The 24,465-nt window shown below is 43.1% G+C and overlaps 2 protein-coding genes across 4 annotated transcripts; both read right to left on the reverse strand.

Annotated features, from left to right (window-relative positions):
* Positions 1-3,258: 3,258 nt before the first annotated feature.
* On the reverse strand, positions 3,259-10,068 carry tdh (L-threonine dehydrogenase). 2 transcript variants are annotated; one of them, XM_084700128.1, is made up of 10 exons: positions 9,866-10,068; positions 8,778-8,899; positions 7,852-8,047; positions 7,316-7,358; positions 7,122-7,192; positions 6,277-6,426; positions 6,017-6,189; positions 5,646-5,736; positions 4,749-5,018; positions 3,259-4,507 (listed from the first exon to the last, which is right to left on the reverse strand). In XM_084700128.1, exons 3-10 carry the CDS (start codon positions 8,033-8,035, stop codon positions 4,368-4,370), a joined length of 1,122 nt encoding a protein of 373 aa, XP_084556254.1. In that variant the 5' UTR covers positions 8,036-8,047; positions 8,778-8,899; positions 9,866-10,068; the 3' UTR covers positions 3,259-4,367. The 2 variants fall into 2 exon arrangements, with proteins under 2 accessions (XP_084556254.1, XP_084556253.1); XM_084700127.1 differs by lacking the exons at positions 8,778-8,899; positions 9,866-10,068 and having other exon boundaries at positions 7,852-8,193.
* Positions 10,069-11,463: 1,395 nt separating this feature from the next.
* Positions 11,464-21,939, reverse strand: mtmr9 (myotubularin related protein 9). Of its 2 annotated transcripts, XR_014758500.1 has the most exons (12): positions 21,853-21,939; positions 20,995-21,199; positions 20,425-20,533; positions 19,790-19,915; positions 18,982-19,155; positions 18,544-18,761; positions 18,172-18,333; positions 17,815-17,956; positions 17,475-17,695; positions 17,087-17,238; positions 13,605-14,451; positions 11,464-13,530 (listed from the first exon to the last, which is right to left on the reverse strand). XR_014758500.1 is itself a non-coding variant. In XM_084700456.1 (11 exons), the coding sequence occupies exons 2-11, from the start codon at positions 21,174-21,176 to the stop codon at positions 14,297-14,299; spliced, it is 1,641 nt and encodes a 546-aa protein (XP_084556582.1). In that variant the 5' UTR covers positions 21,177-21,199; positions 21,853-21,939; the 3' UTR covers positions 11,464-14,296. The 2 variants fall into 2 exon arrangements, 1 of the variants encoding a protein (XP_084556582.1); XM_084700456.1 differs by having other exon boundaries at positions 11,464-14,451.
* Positions 21,940-24,465: the final 2,526 nt, after the last annotated feature.

Raw genomic sequence — 24,465 nt, forward strand, 5'->3', positions numbered from 1 at the left:
TACTTAGTAGACAACATCTGCAGCACAGAGTGTTTTGGCACAGGCTGCACCTTTCCCACCCCATACTATCTCATAGTTAGGCTTGTTTATGTGCAACATGCCTGCCCCCAACTCCCAAGCCCCATGCACCCAACACCCCACCCTCCTTTAGTGTCTTCCTCATCGATATGCATACACCAATCTCCCCCTTCAGGTCTACACCCACCTCCCACTTGCTACCAATCTTATTACATGAAGATCAAACAAAAACAACAAGCCCCCCAAAGCTTTCAGGCTCTCCTATTGGCCAGTAGGGGGATGACTCTGGTGGGTGTGCAGGCACCAAGGCCTGTTGCATAACTATGACTCTATCCCACACAGGGGAGCCCACCCCTGGTCTGGCAGCTCAGATTCCAGTTCTTGTTAGAGAAATGAGCAGCAGCCAGGCCCTGACACATGCCTCCCCTCCTCCCCCTCCCACACCTTTTTTTCAACGTCCTAAAACTTCCCGCTTCTTTAGAGGCTTTGGCTCAAGGCCAGCCAAGCCTCGAATACAAACACTGCCCCTCCTCAATACACCCACAAAAACACACACACACACACACTCTCATACACACACACAACCACACACACACTCTCATACACACACTCCCTTGTCTTTCTAACTAATCGAGACTGCTTGGTCTGCTTGGCCAATTTGTTCTTGAAAACCCTGAAGGCCTTATAGGGCCCTAATAGGGCTTCAACTGCTGAATGTAAATGAAATCACCCTCTCAGGCATAGCTAAAGAAGAGAAGAACATACGTTTTTAGAAGGATAAAAGGGTGGAACAAAGGATGTAAATGAAGATGCGGGATCTTTCCTTCCAGAACAATTTCAGATCAGCAGGGTCCAAGGTGCAGAAAAAGGCAGCACTGTTAGGAATCTCTGCTACCGCAAAATAAATATACAAAAGGTCTGAGTGCAAATATTTTAGTGAAAATATATCTGCAATTCAGCAATACCTGAAAGACAAGTCACTGACATTTATACCAATTTAATTCTCTCTAGACAGGCTGTTCCCATGTGGAAATTCATGTCTGTGCTTGTCTTTTCGTGTGTAAATTCACACTGTGTCAGCTGTGGCACTCATGTAACATCCTGTAGCACATTTGTGAGAATATCAACATCTGTGGATCATACTGAGCATGTTAGAGCGCTTTCACCCAAAATGTCCTTTGCTCCACCTCCACCCCTTCCACCCCATCTCAAACAAAATGCCCCAAGGTCAGCCCAGGGAGGTGGGAAGGGGTGGGGGCAGGGTGCGTAGGTGAGGAGGTATGATAGCGTTCTGCTTGCTAAAACTGAAGGAAGCACAATGCCACATAAATGTTGGCCTCCTGCTTGACTTACAGACTAAGCTCAATCCCACAAAGACACGGACGTGTGGTGGCCTCCCATTGACTACACACTGATGAGTCATAGATCTGTGGTGCTGACATTTTGCTTTTTACCCGTCTCATAAAACTGATTGATCAGCAGCGTGATCTGTGCCTCCATGGTTGAATACAACGTATACTTCCTTTTGGCTCAGACAAATTAAATTCTACAGTTTGTTGAGCAGGGATTTATTAGCATAAGTTACAAAGTACAATGATGTCAAACTAAAGGTTTCCTAAAGGATTTTAAGCAGCTCCATTCAAAGCTAAAGTCAACCTGCGCACAGTTACAACAAGAATCATACAGAATGTTCTAGGAGGAAATCTGACTGGAAATATTCATTCTTCTTCAAGCTTGTGGGGGAATATCCTTCCTTGTACATGTATTAAGTTATTGTATATGTGTCATGAAAAAACAACTGTAAAATAACGTGTGTATGCAATGGAAAGGTTTAGATCACAATCTACAAATCAACAATCAACATATGGGCTTATACATTTTTAAGGAAACGGTGGAATTTCACAGTTACATAAAATGTATCCTGAGTGTGTAGTGGAATTTCGATGATTAAATGTCTGAGGTCAGAAGAATTTGTCTTTATCTGTTTATTCTTGCAAGCAAGGAGGAGCAATTCTAAAACAGGATCAGAAATGATGTCTGGAGTAGAAAGGCTCTCTAAAAGTGTCATGATCTGAGCACTCTTTTATACAGTAATTCCAGACAGTTACATCATTAGTTCAATAGTTAATATCCATCAAAAGAGGAACTCTTCAATAAAAAAGAAAGTGAAAAAGCTCAATATTATAAAATATAGCTTGAGAAAAGAAAGAAGAACTTGTCAGCAAACAAATTGGCATGTATGGGCAAAACAACCAGGGTTAAACAGTTAAGTTTTAAGACGTTTGTCAGCAAACGGAAACTTAAGCAATACTGTCTTAGGCCAACAGCTTATGCTAGCTTTACAGAAGTTAAAACCTCAACAATAATTGTTCTAGGCCAAAGAATATTATAGACATTGTAAAGAATAGTAATTGTCACCCTTGAAAGAGCACGAATGTGACTTGACAGACTTAATCTCGACTTAATATTGCAAATGTCACTCATCTGCCCCTGTTAACGTACTAATGTTTCAAAACCTGCATGACAACAGCTACAAAAAAAGGTGTGACCAAATGAATGATAAAAACTGTCCTGACTTACAGTAAAGAAGCATATGACTCAATTTAGAAGCTGGTGGTAATTTAAGGTATGTGGACAACTGGAAGAACTGGAAGAAGCCTTTGCCATCAGGTGTTATACTGAGTCAGGCTACTGATACTACTACCACTACTAGTGAGACCAACACTGCTACTACTTATATTTTCAATACTGTACTACTATTACAATTATGTTAACTAATTCCGCTGAAACCATTATTGGCCGGGTTTCCCAGATTCGTTAAGAAGCTCTTAAGAGCTTCTTAACGAATCTGGGAAACCCTGTCATTATTATTTCTACTATTACCATCACTGCTGCTACTTGATACATTTTTCAATGCACAAAAATAGTATGTTTTTGAGCTTTTAGTTGTCAGCCTAGAAAGTACAGTTGTATGAATAATGTTGAAGGTTTTCATAACATGCATACATTCCTAAGGACAGGTCACCAGACTTATTATTGATCAAGTCAAAGCCCAATGTCAAGACATTTTGTTCAGCGGCATTTCTGCTTCGGAACTTCCTCTAGTGTGTGAGTAGTTTCCATTGTTGTCATGTTATGCTTTTGAAGGAAGTTTGAAAAAACATGCTCAAACAGAAGTGTTTTTGCACTGATACTGTAGTTATGGACTAACATGTAAAACAATTAGAAAGAAGACTTAGGTACATGAAAAATGCTTTTTTAATGAAGCAGGTGTTTGCAATCAAAAGAACATTACTTGCTCATACTTTCACATAGAAAGTGACTAAATTCATCATTCATCCTCATTAACAGAATTATAGAACAGACCGCAGAAATGGCTACATTTCCCTTTTCTAATCCATAACTCCAGAGTCACCCCGCCAAAAAGACTAAAACAGACAAGTAGAAAAACTCAGTCCATATTTAGTTTGACAAAGACTTCCGTTGGGTTGTGGAACATTCGTACAGGAGTGCAACAAGCACATTTGCTCAACATGATTCCCATAAACATTTCACAAGCAGACCAAATAAATATAGAATGCAAAAAATGGAATAACAAAAAGCAACAAAAAAAAGGAAATACACAAATGTATCCACAACTCTGAACGCAAATGCACAGAACCACTTCCCCACTCATGGCGATTCAAAGCATCAGTTTGCCAAATGATGATTTTAAAAGGTTGAATTTTTTTCTAAAGTGCATCAAAAGACACCATTTCTAATTTAAACCTTTCCATCAAAACTCATTTCCCAGCTTGATTTTGGCCGTATATATCTGGCCCCCCTTCTGAACTCACAAGAACCTGACTTAGCAAACAAAATGAAGCAATCCTGACTAGTATCATAAAGACAAAGGGTTCAAGCGCTTCCATTCGTTAAATTGGCTTGGTTTTTCCTAAAACGCATTACAGATGTTTACTGCTTACAATTGTTAGCCGTGCAAGTCCTCCCAGGGAGTTTTCATCAAAATGCATTTCTCTAACCCCTGCAATCTGCCATGTTCTTCTCAATGACAATCTGGCACTGGCAAAGCACGCTCAGTTGCCCAGAACACAAACAGAGAGAGGGAAATAGGGAAAGTGAAAGAGGTGGTAGCACAGAGAGTAGTGGAGGGGGTTGGCCGGAATGCTCTGTCGAGTGACCTTGACATTCTGCACATATGGTAGTTTAAGCCAGGCAGGCAAACAGAGCCCTTCAAAATTACACAAATTAGAGACAGAAATACTATTTACAGACCACATGTCTCCATTCTAATTAAGCCATCTTTACAGTATGTACAAAGAAACTCCCTTTGCCCTCATCCTCGCCTTTCAGTTGGCTCGAGCAATACGCGACTCTGAGCCAATGAAGTTGATCATGGTCTGAACCAGCTCTGGAAGGTCGTAGTCATGCTTCCAGCCCCAGTCATTCCGTGCATTGGAGTCATCAAAGTTCATGGGCCAGCTGTCGGCTAAAGAGGGAAAAGAAACAGAAATGTCAATGTCCAATTCCAATACGACCCAAACATTCGCAGCCTCTGGATCATCTTTGGTTTGGGATCTACTCTTTAGGTTAAAAGGGAGGTTTTTAATACAGATTTGAAATAAATATTTTGCCTCAGCGCATACTTCATAGACAAAGATTTAAAAAGATAAGAATCGGATGAGACAATAGGTTTGTTTTTTTATTGGTGGTGTGTGTGCAGTATTTACCGATGGCTTGTCGCACTTGGTCGATGTCGTACGTGACCTCCAGATCGGGCATCTGCTTCTGGACCTCCCGGGCAAGCTCTTCAGGGGTGAAGCTCATGGCGTTGATGTTGTAGGTCCTCATGCTCAGCGAGTCGGCAGGTGCCTCTAACACCTCCAGCGTGGCGCGCAGGCAGTCGTCAATATACATCATGGGTAGCCGTGTGTCGGGCTTCAGGTTGCACTCAAACTTTCCTGTCTTGACGGCGTCATGAAATATCTGAACGGCGTAGTCTGTGGTGAGAGAATGGGTGAAGTTTGATAGATGTGAGGAACATGAGGGTGTATTGTGTTGGATATTACATTTTTACAGCACAAAGGGCTCTGATAAGGTTCTCCAGTGAGTAGAAAGAACCGAACATCGGGATTAGCAACAATTAAAAACTATTATTATTCAGTTTTATGGAGGTGTATATGTTATATTTTCAAGATCTTGTTTTTGTAAGATTTTTGTGCTTATATTTGAGATGACAAAACCTCGATGTCAAACTCTGTAGTTCTACTGGGATGGTTGATCTTACTAAACCAAATGACAAAAAAGTTGGATTGATTTCAGGTACAGGATAATTTCTGTAAGATTAGAGTTGAGATAATACAGTCTGACAACTGCTTCAGTTACAAACACCCCCTCCTTCAAGAATGAAAGTGGGGTCTGACGTATGGGAGGGGGATGGGCTCAAACATGCGCTAGCCCCACCCAATGTAATCAGGGTAACTAAAAATACAACTGGCCATGAGAACTTTTTGGAAGTCACAGTTACATAAACCATGTGACAAGCTGATGTCAGCAGGGGTCTGTCAGAGTACGCAAATAGAGCAATATGGTGAACCCATGGGCACAGATGCATGTGATTGGCTCACCTGTCGTGCCCCCGCCTGGCTGGGAGTCAGCAGAGATGATTCCGGGGTAGCGCAGACAGCGGAAGTCCAGGCCGTAACGGTGGTGGTAGTACTGAGGGAGGTGGACACACAGGGGAATAACAGTCAGATTTCAGAGTCTACAGAAGTAGACAGAAGATGCAATGCAATTTGTCCAGGTATACATTTTTGCATAAATGCAAAATATTTTCATTTTTTATCCACTGGCTTTTTAAATGTTGAGGGTTTTTCTCAAATGTTAACGTGTGAAAGGGTCTAAAGAAATGAATTTTGGTTTGATTAGATTCCCCAACTGCATCCACCATCTTCCACATAACATAAATTAATAGACCCCAACACCAACATAGCCTCACCTCGCCCATAAGCTCTGCGTGGACTTTGGAGACACCGTAGATGGTGCGTGGTCTCTGGACGCAGAGGTCAGGGGTGGGGTTACGTGGCGAGGTGGGTCCGAAGGCCCCGATGGTGCTGGGGACGAAAAGACGCAGGCCATGTTCAGCTGCGATGTCCAAGATGTTGTGAAGGCCTGAGACAAACGGAATGGGAGTCGGTTAGGATCTTAAAACACCTGGGTTTTAAGGAAACTGCTGTCGTAATTGTGGCCTGGGCTCACCGGTAATGTTGACGGCACGTGCCAGGGGTACATTGGCCTCTCCAACAGCACTAAGGAGAGCGCTGTAGTGGACGAGCCAAGTGATGCGGTTGTTCACCACAATCTCACGCAGGTTCTTATAGTCCAGGATATCTGAGTAGATGAAGGGCCCTGAGGAAAACAATGGAGGGAAGGTTTAAACCACATTGCTCACACTATGACAAAATGGACAGCTGCCAGAGAGACTTAGAAGTAATAACTTCATATGCTCCCCCATTTTTGTTTCTGTGCTGATCCCATATTTTTGTTCATAATAATTCTTCAGATAGAAGAACCCCAGTGCTATCTGGCCTTTACATGTGTTAGTATCAAGATTGCTGTGCCCGGGGTGACATATCATGTGCTTGTGGGTTATTGTTAACAACCAAGTTTGATAACTTTTGTGAATGGATATTAGCTTAGCAAGCCAGTCTGCAGACGTCATGTATTGATCCAGAAGGTCACTATCATCAGAGCCCCGTTTGAAAAGAACACTTTGGCTTCCTATTGACCTTTCTTTACAACCCCCCCCCCCCCCCCCCCTTCCCCTAAAATCAACACCAGTGTTTGTTCTGCTCTCAAGTACGATTCTGGAAAACTGCTGCCCGATATATATATATTTTAATTGTTGCCAATGGGACTTTGGAGTATCTGGCCATGATACAAGATTTTACATATTTAAGTAATCTAAGATGTGTGGGTGTTTTTAAAGTATAGTAACCCCAATTATTTCCTAATGTATGTATTTTACGTTCACAGCATACATCATATGTCAATTATTAACAATAAAACTCATGATGTGTGCATAGTTGGAGGGTGAGACTCACCGCTGTGAAAGACATGGCTTGGAGGCTTCCGGATGTCAGACAGAATCACATTGTTGTTTCCAAAGCGCTTTCTGGGGGACAGGAAGCCACATTTCAGACGGGGGGTTGTGTCAACTTCATGCTGCGTAATCAAATCTGATGTAATCACAGTTTTTAAAAGACTAAATAAGTCACACACTTTGCAGTGGTCTTACCTCAACATTTTGGCCAGCCCCACTCCCAGCTGTCCCAGGCCACCTGTGAGAAAGAAAGAGAAAAATAGAGTGAGAAGTGCAGACAGCCAGAGTTTAGAGGACATCCTTGACTTGAGAAAGACAACAACACTTGGTTAGATCTAAATCTGTGAATTATGTGAGTGTTTCCATGGCGATTGGGATACGTCACACACACAGAGAGAGAGAGAGAGAGAGAGAGAGAGAGAGAGAGAGAGAGAGAGAGAGAGAGAGAGAGAGAGAGAGAGAGAGAGAACGCAAATGGCAGGAGGAGAGGGTCTTAGTGGTTGAAACCTCATACAAGACACACATGGGTGTTTCCTGTGCCAAGCTTGGCTGCACACAGTCCAGCTATTTGTTCTGAACATATACTGAGTTTGCCACACCAAGAATAAAGTCAAGTTTAGTATATTGAGTAAATCGGGTGTACTTGTCACACAGTCAGTTTTGTAATGCCATAGTGCAAATAATGGCAACACAAAACATAACTAAATATTTTCACTTATCATGTCCCTTACCTGTGATGAGTACTTTGGGGTGGTCCGTCTCAGAGAACGACACAGAATGGAAACTGGCATCAGACGTGACCTGGCGCGGGGAAAAGCTGATGCTTCTCACGGCCACAGTCAGAGGCTGGCACCCACACCCTGGAGTGAGGAGGGCCTGCTTGACCACCTTGCTGAGGGCTCGAACTACAGGCATCTTCACAGTCACCTTTTGAAGGGAGAGAGCAGCATAAGAATGATCCATGTAATGCTGTAGCAAAGATCAAACAAACGTTGACTTCAGTCTACCATTTCCTTTTTATTGTTTAGGAGGCAATCTCACACAATTACAAACGTCCACTTTGTTCACTGTTACGTTTGAGACACTGTTTTCAAACTAAAATATTTTTACGCAGAACAAACGTATCCATTCATCATCTGGAGAGTTCAGGACGCATTGTACAGTGAGGTGTTCCAAACCGAGCATGGCAACAGGAACAGTGCCAGGGAACAAAGAAATGTCAGTAAACGAGAAGGAAATAAATGAGCAGACTCACTGATACGAGAATAGAGCTCTAGCTTACTCTGCAGGGATTGATATGATCGAGAAGTCTGCTTTTACATTTTAAAATGCGAGTTCCATGGTGTATAGCCTACAATATACCGAAGTAAAATAAGGTTTAGATCATTTTCAACATTCCCTTGTAGATCTACGTTTGTACGAATTCGCCAATGCCCATGTTGACACAAAGTGAGCGCATTATTACAGTGCTTCTATAGCATAATGGCTACATTGTTACGCAGAGAACGCGATCGCTGGAGAAAGCATCTTTGAAAGAATGCACTTTCAGACGCCCATATATGCATGCTGTTGTTGAACATCAATATCATATTGAACCATATGTAGGCTATAATATACAATCCATTATATATAATAATGTGTATAGATTTGAACTTACCTAGAAGTATGGTGAGTTTCTGAAAAAGGAAAGAAGTAAGTAACTTGAGAGCACTTATACTGCCCTGCCTTCACCGTCAGCCAATCAGAGCAGGAGGAGTGGATATGATGATACTGTACAGTCTGGAAGAAAACACGGCCAAGTTGTTGAAATAGTTTTCAGCAGGTCACACAAAATTGACCAGATTAAAGTCACAAAGGGATCATGATACATCTTTTTTTATCTGACAGGATGGAGAGTGAATATAGCTTATCTGTCCTTCAAATAATAAAGCGCAATGTTGCATCCATGTGGCCTTCTGAAACCTAATTATGTTCTTAACGAACAGACACCGTCCTGAACTGCCCTTTCATCAACTGGCCAAATTCCCACTTTACGCAATTTGGGTTAAACGGGCATAGTTGCCAACTATCGAAGCAGGAGCGTTGGATGTGCTAATCAAGTATAATACGCTGGTTGCGTAACCAGCCTGTGTTTGTCTTCATTATGACTCCACTGGCTGATTGGGTGGACTGGCTGTGATTTGCGAAGAGGTCAAAGATTCTTAAATTATATGGCCTAGGCCTATTTTATTTGATAGATCGCTGGGCTAATCTGCCGTAACCTATAATTAAAACTAGACAAAGATTTGTATGCATGGTTGAATACAATTCTTATTAATTACCTTCTCCCCTCTGTCATTTTTGGGGTAAAAGCTACTGAGTTAATTCCTTATTTTATAACTGAATGTAGCAAATGTGCTTATCTAATCAGTTGTCTTGAGAGGGAGGGTCGACATTTCCTTTTGTCGTACAACGTGTAGACTAGGTTTATCCGTTTCTACTGACAGCCAGCCCCGAGCTGGGCGAACCGTTTTACAATAGTCCTAGATCTTGGGCCGCCGAGAACTCAGACAACAGACATTAGTTCCATTAGTCACAAAGGATGAAGCGATATGGAATCCTGAATCCATGTAGATTTTTTTTCTCCAATATTAGCATATTCATATCGTAGACTCTCATTTATAAATGAAAAGTAAATTGAAGCCAGTCTGCAACTTAGACTATCCAGACATTTCGTACATATAAATAAAAATATATTTAACTCACCAATAGGTTTTATAAAAACAGACAAGTGGACGTCCCTATCCTCTGTGCTTAGATACGGATGCTTCTTCTGGAGGTGGTCCTTATACTAAGTAGTCTATCTGACGCCACACGTGTGTTATCTCTCTGCTATTGCATCAGCTTCGGCTTCAAGCTATATATCAGCGGCCATTTGGTTTCAAGGGAAGCCGGCTTTTGCTCGGATTGGCGGACACTCGGAGGTGCGGTTCAAAAAACTCAGAAACCACTCCCATCACACGTCACTGGGGGCTTTCTTGGTTGTGTCACTGCTGCGCATGACGGTGTCACGGGTTTCAGACTCTGAAACAGTCGGCAAGTGGCGGGGAAACGTGAGAGCGGTGTCGTAAAGAGTTGGTGGTGTTCGGGGGACGGAAGGTGCCCTCCAGGCATCATGGCCACACTGGCAATGGTCCTTCCACGCATTGTGTGTGTGTGTGTGTCTAGTGTGCATAGTTCACTGTATCTTTTTGGCGTGTGTACTAACTGTACATGTCCAAAGCCCACTGTCTTGGTTTCCAGGATTATTCACAGTGTAATACAATACCACCACCTAGACAATGTGAGCTTTTAGTATGACCTAGGTCTCACAATAGATATGATACTATAGCCAAACCTTTGATCAACTTGAACAGGTTAATACTTTTGAGGTTGCACATTCACATTCAGGAACACCAGATTCTGAGACAGTAAAACAAAACAAAAATAAAATAAATAAAATGTCACAATGAACAGCCTTAGGTGAGTTTCTCCATTCAGAGGTACCCCATAATGGATTGCTGTGTCACCATAACCTCTGTTTGCCTTTGACAGGAGAGAATTAGGAGAGCATGAGCCAATGAACTGTGGTTCCATCAGGAAGGAGGCAGGTTTTAATCTTAGCAGGCATGTGAGTGGTCGAAAGGATCCCACACCCACTTCAGATAACGATAACAGGAAACAAGACTCCAGACTGGTGATGGATTTGGAGGTTGCATTCAGATGTACCCCCCCCCCCCCCACACACACACACACACACACACACACTCACACACAGATTCTGGGAATCAGTGCATGTTTTTGTAATCCAATCATTTAACAGGTTGTGCTCTCTTCAACTGAGAGCACATACTGGATTTACTTTACATCATGTATCCCAGAGATCCAAGTAGGCTACTGGTTTTCAATTTTGATGGAGGACAGGGTGTGAAGTGTAATCAGAAAGCATGTTTTAACAAATCTTAACATTCTAACAAAAGCCTCTTACATACTGTAAAACGTTTATGCATGTGTGAAAACCAAATAATGGCCAATACAAACTAACAGGTAGCAATTCAAGATTTCAACACACACATTAATGAAAAGGGGCTATTTATTTCCAAATGGGTTCATCAGATGATCCATTTGTGGGGGCAACGTAATATATAACTCAACCGTGACATTGATGGGGGTGAGGTGGCATACCTTGCATTGAGGACACCATGTGAATCTATACCTACGTCACTGTTGTCACGTTGAATGTAGTGTTGAAATATAAGCTCTTACAGGTTAAGGGGTGTGGGGTTTCCACAACGTCAAGCTCAATAACAAGCAGGCACACACAGTCCAATTTCAATGCAGATGTACATTTAATAGGGGAATCGGTTCACAATTTGGAAAAGGGGTTTTCAGCTATCAGTTCACCGTTCACAATCCATTCTCTTCGTCCTTTTATCCTGGGTAAATCAAAAGCATCGTTCTCCGTCAGTCCAGTTCGGTATGCAGTGTTGAATCCGTAACATGAATCAGTTTCCAGGCAAGCTTCCTGTGATACACTTTTCTGTAATACACCCCCTTTCTCGCCTCTTCTGGCCTGCTTCCTTCGTATATACAAACACTCAATCACTCAACCGCTTAATGACACAGCCCGTCTCGTTGCTGCAGGAAGTCAATTCATGGCTTGGGGGTGGAGCCAATGGCTGCCAGATATCTTCCCTCATTCACCACTCACCTCTCCCTGCCGTCTGCCACAAGGGCTTGGAGGTATCTCCTGTTTCACTAGATTTTATATCACCAGATTGAAACCCAGTGTAACACACTGTTTGAGAACATTTTCTATATTTCCCTTAGAAGATTAGAGGCCTTTTGAGCAGACTTTTTTTTAATGCCCAGAACAAAACATAATAAATCATTATTTATGATATTTGCAGAAGGTTAATACAAAAACAATTTTTTTCTCATAACAGTAATGATAGAAAAAAAAAAAAATGTACATGTAATTTCTCCAAAATTCATTGCACGGATTATGACACTGAAAGCACAATACAATCAGAGTGACATGAAATAAAAGCCCAGTGACTATACCTGTGCCAAAATAGAATATTTTTCTAATATCTAACATATTTAAATAGTGCAGAAATTGTGTGGAAATGGTTTATCTACCACACCACCCAGAACCCTCTGTTAAACTTACCATGTCAACCCCATTCATACATGCAAGTTTAAATATTTACATGAAATGTCATTATAAGGATATTGGAAGCAGGTTGAACAAATTCACATAATATAGAAGTGATTTCTGTAGAGTAAAAATATATGCACTATTTTCCCTTATAAAAACAATACCAGACATTTGATAAGCCAGTTGAGAATGTTACATCATCAGCATCAGCTAGTAAAGTAAACTTGGCTAGTAAAGTAAAACTGGCAGCAGCAATGCACAAAACCCACATTTGCAAGCTGACTGAATTTAGGTAATAATACAGAATATAACCATACAGCGTGACATGGTTTTCCCATAATGACAGTGCAATTCCTAAAGACACCAACACTGGAATTTTGTTGTCTCTCGCAACAGCAGTTATATAGTGTGCAGCTCAAACATGGAGCATTGGTCAAAGCAAACGAGATAATAAATCATATTCAACACAAAGAAGAGATAGTACTTTAGACACAGTAAGAACAGTGAAGCAGAAGATCAATATACCTAGAGTCTGTGCAGAATTATTCATATTTTCCTCCGGAATGAGGCACAATCAGCACAGAAGTTTGATATCAGGAATAGAAAAGCACAAAGATTATTTTTTTAGGGGCAAAGAAAGATTTTCTTGTCTCCTGACGAGACTGAAGCTGTACATTGATTGCATTTTGACATTCAGTACTAAGACAGTTTGGCCACTGTGAACAGCCATGGGACAGTATTGAAAACAATGTTCAGAAAAGTGTAAAATACATAACATTAAAAAGCATGGACAAGCATGGAATGCCTTGCCATTCCTGTTAGCAATAACCCATGACCCATAACATCAGAACACTCATATATAACGTGTCATAGAGCTCCGGTCTGGCCTGTTATTGTAACATGTTGAGCTGAATCACATACAGTAACTGTCTCCCTCACTTTGCTCTGCTCTCATATGTGCTGAATTCTTTGCTCTGCTCTCATATGTGCTGAATTCTTTGCTCTGCTCTCATATGTGCTGAATTCTCAATTTTCACACCATTCTTGGGTAGAACTTATCAGGATAAAGCAAATTCAGTAAAGCTGTATTCAGTTGATTAAATCACATGGGTTGAACCTATTTCGAACTCAGCCTACCCATGTTCTATCTGCTTACGTTCAGTGTTTAGCATTATTCAACCTAATACATAATGCAGAACTGGGTGGGAGCGGCTGACCTCCACACTCGTTCCTGTGTCTCAGTGGGGGCAGTTGGCCTGTATGTATACATGTGTTTCAGTGGGGGCAGTTAGCCTGTATGTATACATGTGTCTCAGTGGGGGCAGTTGGCCTGTATGTATACATGTGTTTCAGTGGGGGCAGTTAGCCTGTACTGCATGTACTGTTTCAGAGTGTACGTGTGTTTCATTGGGTCCTATATGCTCAGTGTCTGGGAGAGGGTGTGATTCATTATTATTCCTATGCATGTATGGGCTCTGTTGGCACCTCGGTCTACATTGCCATGGTTACGCAGTGTAATGTGTGTGCTGTAGTGTGATGTAGAGTTTAGTAGTAATGTGATGTACTGCAGTAACGTTTAGGACAAGTATAGCATTGAATAATTGTGTTGAGCCTGTGAGTGTGTGTGTGTGTGTGTGTGTGTGTTGAGTACTGAATGAATGAGAATGCATTATGCATGTAGGCCTACTATGTTGTGAGGGATGGTGGGTGTTTGTTTTAGAGGAGTTAGTGACTGGATGTGTTTCTTTTGATGATTCTCTCCCTATTGACTTGATATAACCTCAATTCATTTGGCACAACTCAATCTGTGAATGTTAATTCATGGCCTGAACTGTCTTTTTTAAAAGGACCACCATTGTGAACCCTATTGACAGGACGCTTTCTCCGCCTCCTTCTCCTCCCCTCTCTCTCTAACCCCTCCACCATCTCTCTGTCTCCATTTTCTCTCCCTCCTTCCCTTACTTCCTCCCCCTGCTCCCCCCCTCCCTCTAGGATGTCTACAGTAGAGGGTCCTCAGTCTCCAGCTGGGCCAGCTGTCTGCGCAGGCTGTTGACTCTGCTCTGCAGCTCCTTGTTGTACTCGATGATGTGCACCATCTCGTCGTAGGCCTCATCCAGGCACTTGGACGAACGGTTCCAGCGCAGGAACACCCCTGGGGAGGGGAGGGGAGAGAGGGCATGGAAGTCACCTGACATTGGGCCATATAAATACTAGAAATACTAGGGGTGTAACGATACACTCAGCACAATTCAATACGTATCAGAATACTGGGTGTACAATACAATATGTATCACGATATTTTGATCAACATTTGAAATGAAACTGAAATTCACTTAACAGTTATTTCCAAAAAATTAAACATTTTCATTGATTTTCTTTGTTGTACATACAATTTAGTTAACTCCGTTCAAGCGATTTCTGTGAGTGCAGTGAATGCAAGCAGGACGCAGGTGCAGAGTAGGTTGTGTGATGGTAGCTCAACCAATAGGATAAAACAGATGTCGTATTGTAAAAATATTGTCATAACTCTACAATACATATTGTACACATTTTATATTGCGATATATTGTTCAACGATATATTGCTACACCCCACATAAATGGGGGTCAGATGGCGGTGGTTAGGGAGTCGGGATATTAATCAGAAGGTTGTTGGTTCAAATTCCGGCCGTGCAAAATGACGTTGTGTCCTTGGGCAACTTACCTAGGGGAGAATGTCCCTGTACTTACTGTAAGTCGCTCTGGATAAGAGTGTCTGCTAAATGACTACATGTAAATGTAATAAATACTATATAGATCTATATAGTATAAATAGTATACAGGTCTGTCAGTCTATCAAGGTTAGCTTTTCAAGAGCTTTGGAGCTAGTGGATGGAACTGGGCCTGCTGTTACTTCACTTCAGACTCCCCAGATATATAACATCGGATCGGCAGGGGCAGGGGGTTGGGGGAGCGCAGCTGAGGTGGTGTGGTTCCACACGCCTCCCACACGTGAGTCACACAAAACACCTGGCCTACATCGGAGGAAGGAGTGGGGGAGAAGTGACCAATCAGGACAGGCTCAGCATGACACGGCTAAATGGACAGTGATGCTCTTTCTTTCCTCGCTCTTGTTTAACTAACAATGAGACGGAGGTTTATGAAAGGCTCAAATGTTACACACCGTGACAATGCTTTAACGTAACCAGGGAAACAAGTCTATAGCCAGTTAGCTTCACATTGGCTATACACACCTTTTATATAAATGCTTTACATGTGAGGATGTCTTGTATATGTCAACATAAATATAAGAAATTATAAATATAAGAAAGTCTTTAGCAGAAACACTGCTATCCCACTATGACATCCCTATATTAATACTGAATAGTACTACCATACTATACTACTAAAACACTACTACTACAACACTACTGATCCATGCCAACACCACACACTAATACCACACTATTCAACTATACTATACTACTAATCAACTTTACAACCACATTATTTCCAACAAATACTATACTACTACCATAATGTACTAACATTCTCCTATAAAGTGAATGTATGGAGCTATTTCCTGAGTAAATGTGTAGCGTCAGGCTTTTGTATGTGGGAGACACTCTGTCATGGTTCCGGGGGCACGCCCCATCCTGTGGAATGTGGCTCCCGCCTCCCTGAGCATGAAGTGTGACCAGCTATGGCACATGGCACGCTTGAACCTTGTGACCCTCCCCGTCGCTCGGTCGCCTGCCTCAGCACGACCCAGCGGAGGGGCAGGGGGCTGCTCTCTGAGCGCTCAGGCTCCACAGTGGAAGGGGGAATAAGAGAGGACACACTGAAAAGGGGGGAAAAGGTGGAAAGAGGGATTTCATATGAACTCCCGGAATCTCGGTCAAGACTCTTGCAGGGATTATCAAGTGAAAGAGTACATGATTACAAAGATCCTAGTCTCGATGCTCAATACCGTTAAATTCCGTCCGCCACAGAGAGTTAAGATTAGTACAGCTACAATGCCACCGCCAAGATGGACCTCTCTGCGTCAGGGGAGCTCAGGTGACACCTGTGGTACAGTCTATAATAAGGTTGGGGGCTGTGATGACCAGTTGATCTGAGATAAGGAGAGGGGTTGAGGATATACAGAGCTATATGAGGCACAGCCACATCCAGTTAGTAAACCCAGTTCCTCACTACCTTCAAATCTAGACAGTAGTTGAAGAGTTCCATTTCAGCAAAATCATTTTAAAGGGAAAGTGATAAGGGTTGTTCAGTCAGGTGCACACTAGACAGGGTTAATATGTCCAAATTATGTTCAGGGTCAGCTTAGTCGTCAGAGTGGGCAGTTCTAAGTCAACATTTGAGCGTTGTAAGGTGACAAGATTGAACTGTTTCTGCTCTGTGGGAGTTACCGTAGGTTTGAGGTTTGAACATTCCAGGACTGTGTCTGTGTAGCAACAGAAAGAACTTGAATAACCTTCCAGTCAATCACAACAACACAAAGGAATACAGGTTTGCTATGGCAGAGAATGTTCTGGAGCAATAGGCCTGGGGAAATAACACATTACAAAGGCAGGAGGATCAAATATGTGCTCATTACAGAAAATGTCTCTGTTGTCGTTTGACTGATCTGTCCTGATCTGCCGGATTAGATGTTTTCTTAATGCCAAATACTCAGGATATATCCTGTTTTTCTACTTTGATAAAGGCTGCCCCCTTCTGGTATAAATATGAAACCACTTTTTACCACAGCAGATTCAGGAGGATAGGAGCGGAGAAGTGAGATAGGGGGTAAGAGAGGGGTCTTACCCTCCCACAGCTGCAGGCTCTGGGGGGCCACTGAGGGCCAGATCACCAGGCTGTTGGGCTCGTACAGGGGGTTGGACAGACGCTCCAGCTCCTGGGGACAGTTCACCCACGACCACAGAGACACTGTCTTTTCAGGCAGGGCCAGCTTAGCCCTGTGGGGGGGAGAGGGTGGTAGAAAGAAGAAGAGTGAGAAAAAGTTTGGGGAAAAAAAACTGACATTACAGTTTGAAGATGTAGAGCATGTCGTAAATGTCATAGCTCACAGCCCATTCCATCCTTGTTTCTTTCCATCCTCCATCATTAGCAGTCCAGCAGGCGCTAAAATCAAACTACTGTGTTTGGGCTCTGAACCTGCCGGTCAGGTTCTTGTAACAGACAATACACTGACCTCTCGGCGGCGCTGTGGCCCAGGAAGGTGCCAAACTGTGAGGCGTAGGCGTGTTCGAAAAGCAGAACCAGGAAGCTCTGATTGAACTGGAACGAGCACGGGAACTGGTTGAGAATCTGGCCCACACAGTCCAGGAAGAGCAGGAAGACAGGGGCCTCCCAGCGGGGCTTGTTGTTAGAGTAAGCTGACTGGGCACAGCGCTGCTGGAAAGGGTGACCGGCCTAGGGAGGGGCGCAGGGGGAGAGAGGGAGAAAGAATGTAAGAAGAAGGGAGGGAGAGTCATTGGTGGCCATTCATTACCTGCACCCCCACTGATCTATTTCTCTGATCTATGACTCACCTGCAGCCACTCCCTCTCCACCAGAGCCTCGAAGCCCCGGACGGTCCTGCAGGCCGGGTCCAGGATGATCTGGGCCAGAGAGGACACCTGCAGGGTGGTGTCTGTCCCCTCTGTACCGTGGACCAGCACCGATGCCCCCTCCCTGAGAGAGGGAGAGAGACAGGGAGAGAGACAGAGAAAGACAGCAAGAAAGAGAGACAAGTGAGAAAAGCAGGGGAGCAAGTGACGGTGAGGGTTAGAGAAAGCAACGCCACTGAGCTACAGAGAAACGTCTTCAGACAGAGAGGGAGCCACAGAGAGGACTACACAGAGAGATCATCAGACAGCACAACAGACGGGCGGTGCTCGGTCGCTCACCTGTCAATGCACTGAGCGGCCAGGCACGCGGTGGTGAGGATCTCCTTGACATGGCTCTGCCAGTTGGAGGCCTCCAGCTTACTGAGCCAGCGGTCCATGCTGTGGGACTGGTCGTTGCAGGCCTCCACCAGCTTGATCAGGCTCTCTTGCAGGACGCTGGACCTGACGGAGAGAGTTTCCACCTTGTTGTTACTTCAGCTGCTTGAACAGTGCCGTTTCCACCCAGAGATCACTCAGGTGGTACTCTTCTACTAGAGTACACATGAATATGTGCTCCAAGAGACCATTTTGTGCCCGGACGAATACATAACAATGTACCTAATGAATCTTTTGACAACCTCTAAGCTGATGTAGTTCAACTAACCCCCCTACCTCTCTATGGCCTTGTGGATCCTCCGCCATTGGGGGTAGTTGGCCTCAGACTCAAACCCGCCCCCACGTGCCTTGGCCTGCTGCGCCACATTGATGTTGCGAGTGTCGATGATGTAGCCACGTTTGCCCGCCCTCAGTGTGGCATTGATAAGCTTCTCATCCTCCTTGCAGCGACGCCCGTTTGTGCCCGTCAGGGGCTGGCCCGACCTCATCATAACCTGGGTGTGGAGTGAGAGGGAGCAAGAGAGAGAAAGAGAGAGAAGAGAGGGAGGTAGAGAGAAGATACATGGGGAGGGAGCAAGAAGAAATACAATTGAAATGGAGAGATTGCGAAGGAGAGGAAGAGAGACACAGAAGAGACATTCATGGATGTGTAGGGTGAGGTAAAAAATGTACGTCATGTAGGAACACCATTTCCCATGATGCCGTGTCCCTCACCATGCCATTCTTCTTGTGGTAGTAGCTGAGGACAGGGAAGCGTCCTCCATGACGGAAGGTGGCCACCTTCCTCAGGGTGTCGTCATCTATGTCTTTGGGCACGGCAACCAGAGGAGGGTAGGAGGGGCATGTCCTGAAGTCCTTGTTGACCTCACTCAGTCTCCACTCATCTGTCTGGGAGGGTAAGGTGGAGCAGAGAGAAGGAAGGGAGGAGTAGACCGGAAAAGAGAGAGGGAAAGGAGAAGTAAAGAGACATGGGATGAAGGAGTAGAGAAACAAAAAAAGAAAGAAGGGAAAAGTAAAGAGAGAGAAAGAGAGAGGGGGGAGAGTAGAGTAAGATAAGGCGAGAAGGTCAAGAGTAGATGGGGAAAGGTAACTTTTATTGATCAACTGAGATGTTTGAGACGTCTTTTTATCTTTCATTTGTTGAATTTGAGAAACCTGATGCCTATGTAACCCCTGTTCGGTTTTGCTTATTATTTGATCAGGTTGCAACATTTGACTGGTGTAACTAACACAGAAAACAGGCCCACTGACTAGTGAGCGCAGTGAGGACCCTTGTAATTTTTTTAAAGATGTATTTTGGGGGTATTTCTGCCTTTTTAATTTGTCATAGAGGCAGTGTAACGGGGACAGGAAATGAAGGGGGGAGAGAGAGAAAGGATGACATCACTGAACCCAGGCCACTGCAGTAAGTATGCACTTGGTATCTGCACGTATCCAGTAAGCTACAAAGATGCCCCAAATGATGTACTACATTTAAACATTTAATAATCCTACAATTGAGAGTGGGCATAAGCAGCTGTACCATGGACTCCAGGTCTTTAAAAGCGTCCTCTGGCAGGAAGGACTTCCAGCCATCCTCTACAACCTCAAACATGGGCCGGTAGAAGAAAGGGTACCTCAAGGAGACAGAGTCCAACGTAGACAGAGCCTGTGGGGAGTCAGCACAGACAGAGTACGCCTGCTGTTACAGGGCGGAAAAAAAACATTTACTGTGAAAAACCTACAGTCTCCAATGTGGTGCTGGGAGGCTGGGCTTCAAAAAACATGGATTCGCATGATCAAATGATGATATGGCACTTGCCGACTAAGCACTTCTAACAGAATGCAGGAAGTTGATGACTGAGGGGATACTATTAAGCCTATGTCAGCAGTAGAGGCAACTGAAGGTGCACTGAGGGCACAGTTTGTAAAAACCTTGACAAGCAATGCTCTGTTACAACCCGTATGCTATAATAATAACAGTGTATTTATTTAGCACTGCTTTTGATCTGCAGCCTAAGGCACTGAGCTATACCCTATCCCACTGTAAGGGTAGCAGGTTACAACTCTACCTGCACATGTTCTAAATGGACACTAATCAGAACCCAGTCAAATCCTTGAGATTTGAGGTGGACACTGCTACTTGAGGACGTAGCAGTTGGAGCACAGCTCTGTTACCTCAATGGAGCTGGCAATGTTGAGGCACTCCTCCATCCCAGGGACATCCAGCTGGATCACCCTCAGGTCTTTGCACTTCACTATTATGGTCCCCAGAGAGCCTACAAACCTGAAACAGTGAGGTACATGATCATATAACAAGGTCTATGAAGATTATTTTGGCACATCCTTGAATGAGGTTGATGAATACACCTCAACCACAGGTGGATCTATTGCCCTGATCCAGAGTGTGGGCTAGGACCTTGATAAGGCACCTCGTATAAACACACACCTCTCCCTTGGCTGTGTTATCAAATCGTACGTATAGCCCTTTTAACAAGCAATGTTACAGAGGGATTCACAGATGCCCGGCACCGAAACCAACCTAAAGTAATGACACTCTGCCAAGGCTAGTCTCTACAGTCAGTATCCTGTATTAATGCAGCACAATGTTTGCTTATGTACCAAAAACTACTCGCCACACTCAGTGAATTACACTCAAATTAATTATTAATGTCAAACTCTACCTAAATGTACTTTATGTATATGCTTAAAACAAATTGTGGCTAGTCTACAATGATCCTATTATACCTTTTCTCAATGGAGTCGATGTTGGAGTGCAGTAGCCACAGCTCCTCTGTGTTGTCCTGTCTGGAGGACAGGATTATGTGGTGCCCTGTCAGACACAAAGTCCCCTCCACTGTGGGCAGGAAGGGGCGGTGAAGGACCACCCCGTCCACCCGAGGAGTTTTTATCAGCTCTGCAAACTCCATTGCAGAGATGAAGTTCTGGAAATCTTTATAAAGGGACAAAACACGAGTGTTATCAGGCATCGATGTGTTGTAAAGGTGTTACTACCTGGTGGATTTTTAAGATAATATTGGTCTTGATTAATATAGCTAATAGCGTGACCATACAGATATGCGTAGAACAGGATGCAAACAGGGAAGTCCAGAGGCTGTCTAGACTTAGTTAAACCACAGCTAGCCTACGTATCAAGCCCAGAGTTGCACCATTCATCTGCAGTGCAGCTACAGTAGCTAGGCAGGTAGTTAGCTAAACAGTATCATGTGAAAGACTGGTGATAACGTTACAGTAGTCTACCTCCCTAGCTAGCTAACTGGACAAACATTGCAGATTTTCAATCTAAGCGTACTATAACATTAACACTACGTCAGTAACAGCACTTTGAATGCCGTCTATATTGATAGAGCTAGGCTAAATTTTGTCAAAGAAAATTGCAGCTTGCTAGCCGAGCTTTTCTTTGCTCAGAAAGCTTAGCTCACGGAAGCAACGGACTGAGTATCGTGATTCATCGATTTTTAAGATGTTACGTGAATAATGAAGCATGGGAACAAACCAATACTATAATAATTGATTTAATAACCTAACGGCGATACAACCCGCCAGACAACTGATTAAAATACAATTATATAGGGAAAACACTACCTGGTACCAGTCTCAGCTGTTTGACAGATCGAACGAAGGTGAGGTGCACAGACAATAATACGCCGATGGGAACAAGCAAAGCTGAGAAATATGTTCTGCTCAACCAGACCAGCTGGGCTCAGTTGTGTTTGCAAATTGTACGTTACAAGCAACAATTTTACACAATTTGGTATGATTTAAACATAGACCTACCTAGTTCCTATTCAACAGAGAAAAGCATTTGGTAGCGATTACTTTCATAATATGGGTATTCTTTTGATTTGAGCTCTGTGTGCATGTAGCCTGTGTGAAAATGTTTCAGTAAAATGTCATTGAAAATTGAAAGGTTGCGGAAGTAGGCCAGACTTTTTTTTTTTTTTACTCGGCAAGGTTATTAAAATTAGCGTGGATTTCATGCTAAATTCAGATATTAGCGATTTATTTGAATTTTGTTTGAAACTTAGGCCTAATTGAAAATGTAAAGCTTGTGGAAGTAGGCCAGACTTTAGTAGAATAATTAAACAATAAAAATTTGAGTTTTTTGACTCTAGTTTGAAAAAGTTATTAAGATTTGGGAGGATTAAACTATTTTTAGATTAGCGATTTTCTATAATTGTATTTGAAACGTCATTGAAAAAGTAAAAACTTGTGGAAGTATACCAGACATTGTTAGAATACTGATGTCCGTTTGAGGTTTTATATTCATAAGAATACTATAAAGGTCATAATTTTTCAAAATGGTATGGGTGGTTTAAACACGGTCATTGCATTTTACATCGCATTGTAAAAAAAAAAAAGTATCTGAAATTATTTCATAATTATTAGTACTTGACGTACAGTAAGTACTCCCAGGACCCTATCAGGTAACGCCTCAAAATGAAGCCTGTGAAGGAGGTCATTGTTGAGTTACAAGCTGGGCAGCTAATCAGATGGAACCCATCAAACAGCACATGTCACCACCAACATTTCAACTGAGGCAGTTTCCTATTCATGTGGCTGCATTCATTATCCATTCCTTTCATGGGTGCCTCCAAAGCCTGTTCCACCCCGCCTCTCATCCCCAAATCCGCATGAAAAAGGCACACACCTGGAATGAGAGACTCCCACAACTACATGGATAGGGGATGGGGGGACACGTTTGATATGAGGATGAGCAGATGGCCCAGCTTGGCTGAGTCATGTAGTCTGCTTGTTTGTTTCCTCCATCAGCCTGTCTGTGTCGGTCAACTTTATGTGATATATTAGAAATCACCCAGATATCTGCTTCCGTTGCAGGCTGTCTGTACTCCACAATCAGTGCCTTGCCAGCCCACATCATACAGGGTGGTGAGTCTCCAGGCACCATGGAGATGCCAGCAGTCAATTGTATTGGAACCCCAGTGTGCTTTACAAACCAAATAAATGTCCTTTATCTTAAGAAAAGTTGCCTTGCTGTTCGTTTTTACCTCGTTGGTAAAGAAAGGGATGTAAGGGAAAAAAGAGCTTTCAAAGCAAATCTTCAATATCATGGCACTCAAAATGCTGTATGTTTTATTCAACAGGATGCTGTGTCAGTGAGGAAACAATCCGTTGCTCTTCTAACTGTTACTCTAAAACAGGAACTGACTTTTCAGGACACTTGTGGGAAAACTGCTGTAGGAGGAAATTTGACCCAGTACCTAAACTGTATTCCCGGGATATGATCATTTATTTTATGAGAACAGAAACATGTAGCCTACTGAAATTGTATTTGCTTCAGTGAGCATGGGATTCCCTTGACAACCCTGAAACTTCATTGGCAAAAGTAACAGGTGAAACTCCACACCAGCAGCGGAGAGCACGATTCATTTGTTGAGTGTTCCTCTAGTGTTGTTTTTCTCTTCTCACTCAGGTGTACTATCTGATCAACTGTAGAGGTGAGAACGGAGCAGGATACACACACACAGACACACACACGTGCCTATTGTACACATATGTGCACGTTTTGGATGTCTAATATCAATTAAACAAGTACATTTTACTTTCCTAAAAGCCTTCAAAAATCACAAATTTGTAATGTTTCTGATACAAATGTATCAGCAGTTGACAACAGTTTTAGAATCCAGATTTTGATTGAGTGATCTGTGATCAACACATTCTTTCAGAATACAACAAGGTCAAAAATGCATATTGGATTTTATTTGAATGGACTTTTAGTTATGAGAGCATCTGAGCGGGTCCACTATCATTGACCGTTGCTGATTTTGACGTATCAGTGTTTACACTTCATGTTCTTCATACAGATATAATTGGTTGCGTAATGTAGACTGCTTGTATGTGTTTGTGTAGGTTTAGAGCAAATCACTGCTTGTGCTTTCCCCTCCTGTAAATAAGGATAACATAATCTAATCATTTCGTTGTTTCACCGCCAGGTGGGTCCCTCCCTCCGTATCTTATTCTGAGGATAAAACTGTGGTCAGTATGAGATAGTCAGTGGAGACGCTGAAGATGGAGGAGAGGACGCATAAGAGAGCACACGAGATTCGAGGTTAATAGAACATGTAGCTCCAAGTGTAGCATATGCTTCCTTATGGAAGAACTGTCGAACGCTTTTCACGAATTATTCTTATAAAGCGTTCTATGTAGGCCAACACAGTCACAGTAACGGGCTTTACA

The sequence above is a fragment of the Hypomesus nipponensis genome, chromosome 6 (genome assembly GCF_054491055.1).
Source record: "Hypomesus nipponensis isolate SF chromosome 6, ASM5449105v1, whole genome shotgun sequence".
NCBI classification, from domain to species: Eukaryota; Metazoa; Chordata; class Actinopteri; order Osmeriformes; family Osmeridae; genus Hypomesus; species Hypomesus nipponensis.

Excerpts from the sequence above, each read along its gene's own strand:
- tdh (XM_084700127.1), bottom strand. The coding sequence starts at position 8,083 with ATGGATCATTCTTATGCTGCTCTCTCCCTTCAAAAGGTGACTGTGAAG. Across the intron at positions 7,359-7,851 it reads CCCCAAAGTACTCATCACAG|GTGGCCTGGGACAGCTGGGA; the intron begins GTAAGGGACATG and ends TCTTTCTCACAG. Across the intron at positions 6,190-6,276 it reads ACGTGCCGTCAACATTACCG|GCCTTCACAACATCTTGGAC; the intron begins GTGAGCCCAGGC and ends CGTTTGTCTCAG.
- mtmr9 (XM_084700456.1), bottom strand. The coding sequence starts at position 21,176 with ATGGAGTTTGCAGAGCTGATAAAAACTCCTCGGGTGGACGGGGTGGTC. Across the intron at positions 18,334-18,543 it reads ATCCACAAGGCCATAGAGAG|GTCCAGCGTCCTGCAAGAGA; the intron begins GTAGGGGGGTTA and ends TCTCTCCGTCAG. Across the intron at positions 14,452-17,086 it reads GAGCCTGCAGCTGTGGGAGG|GGGTGTTCCTGCGCTGGAAC; the intron begins GTAAGACCCCTC and ends TCCCCTCCCCAG.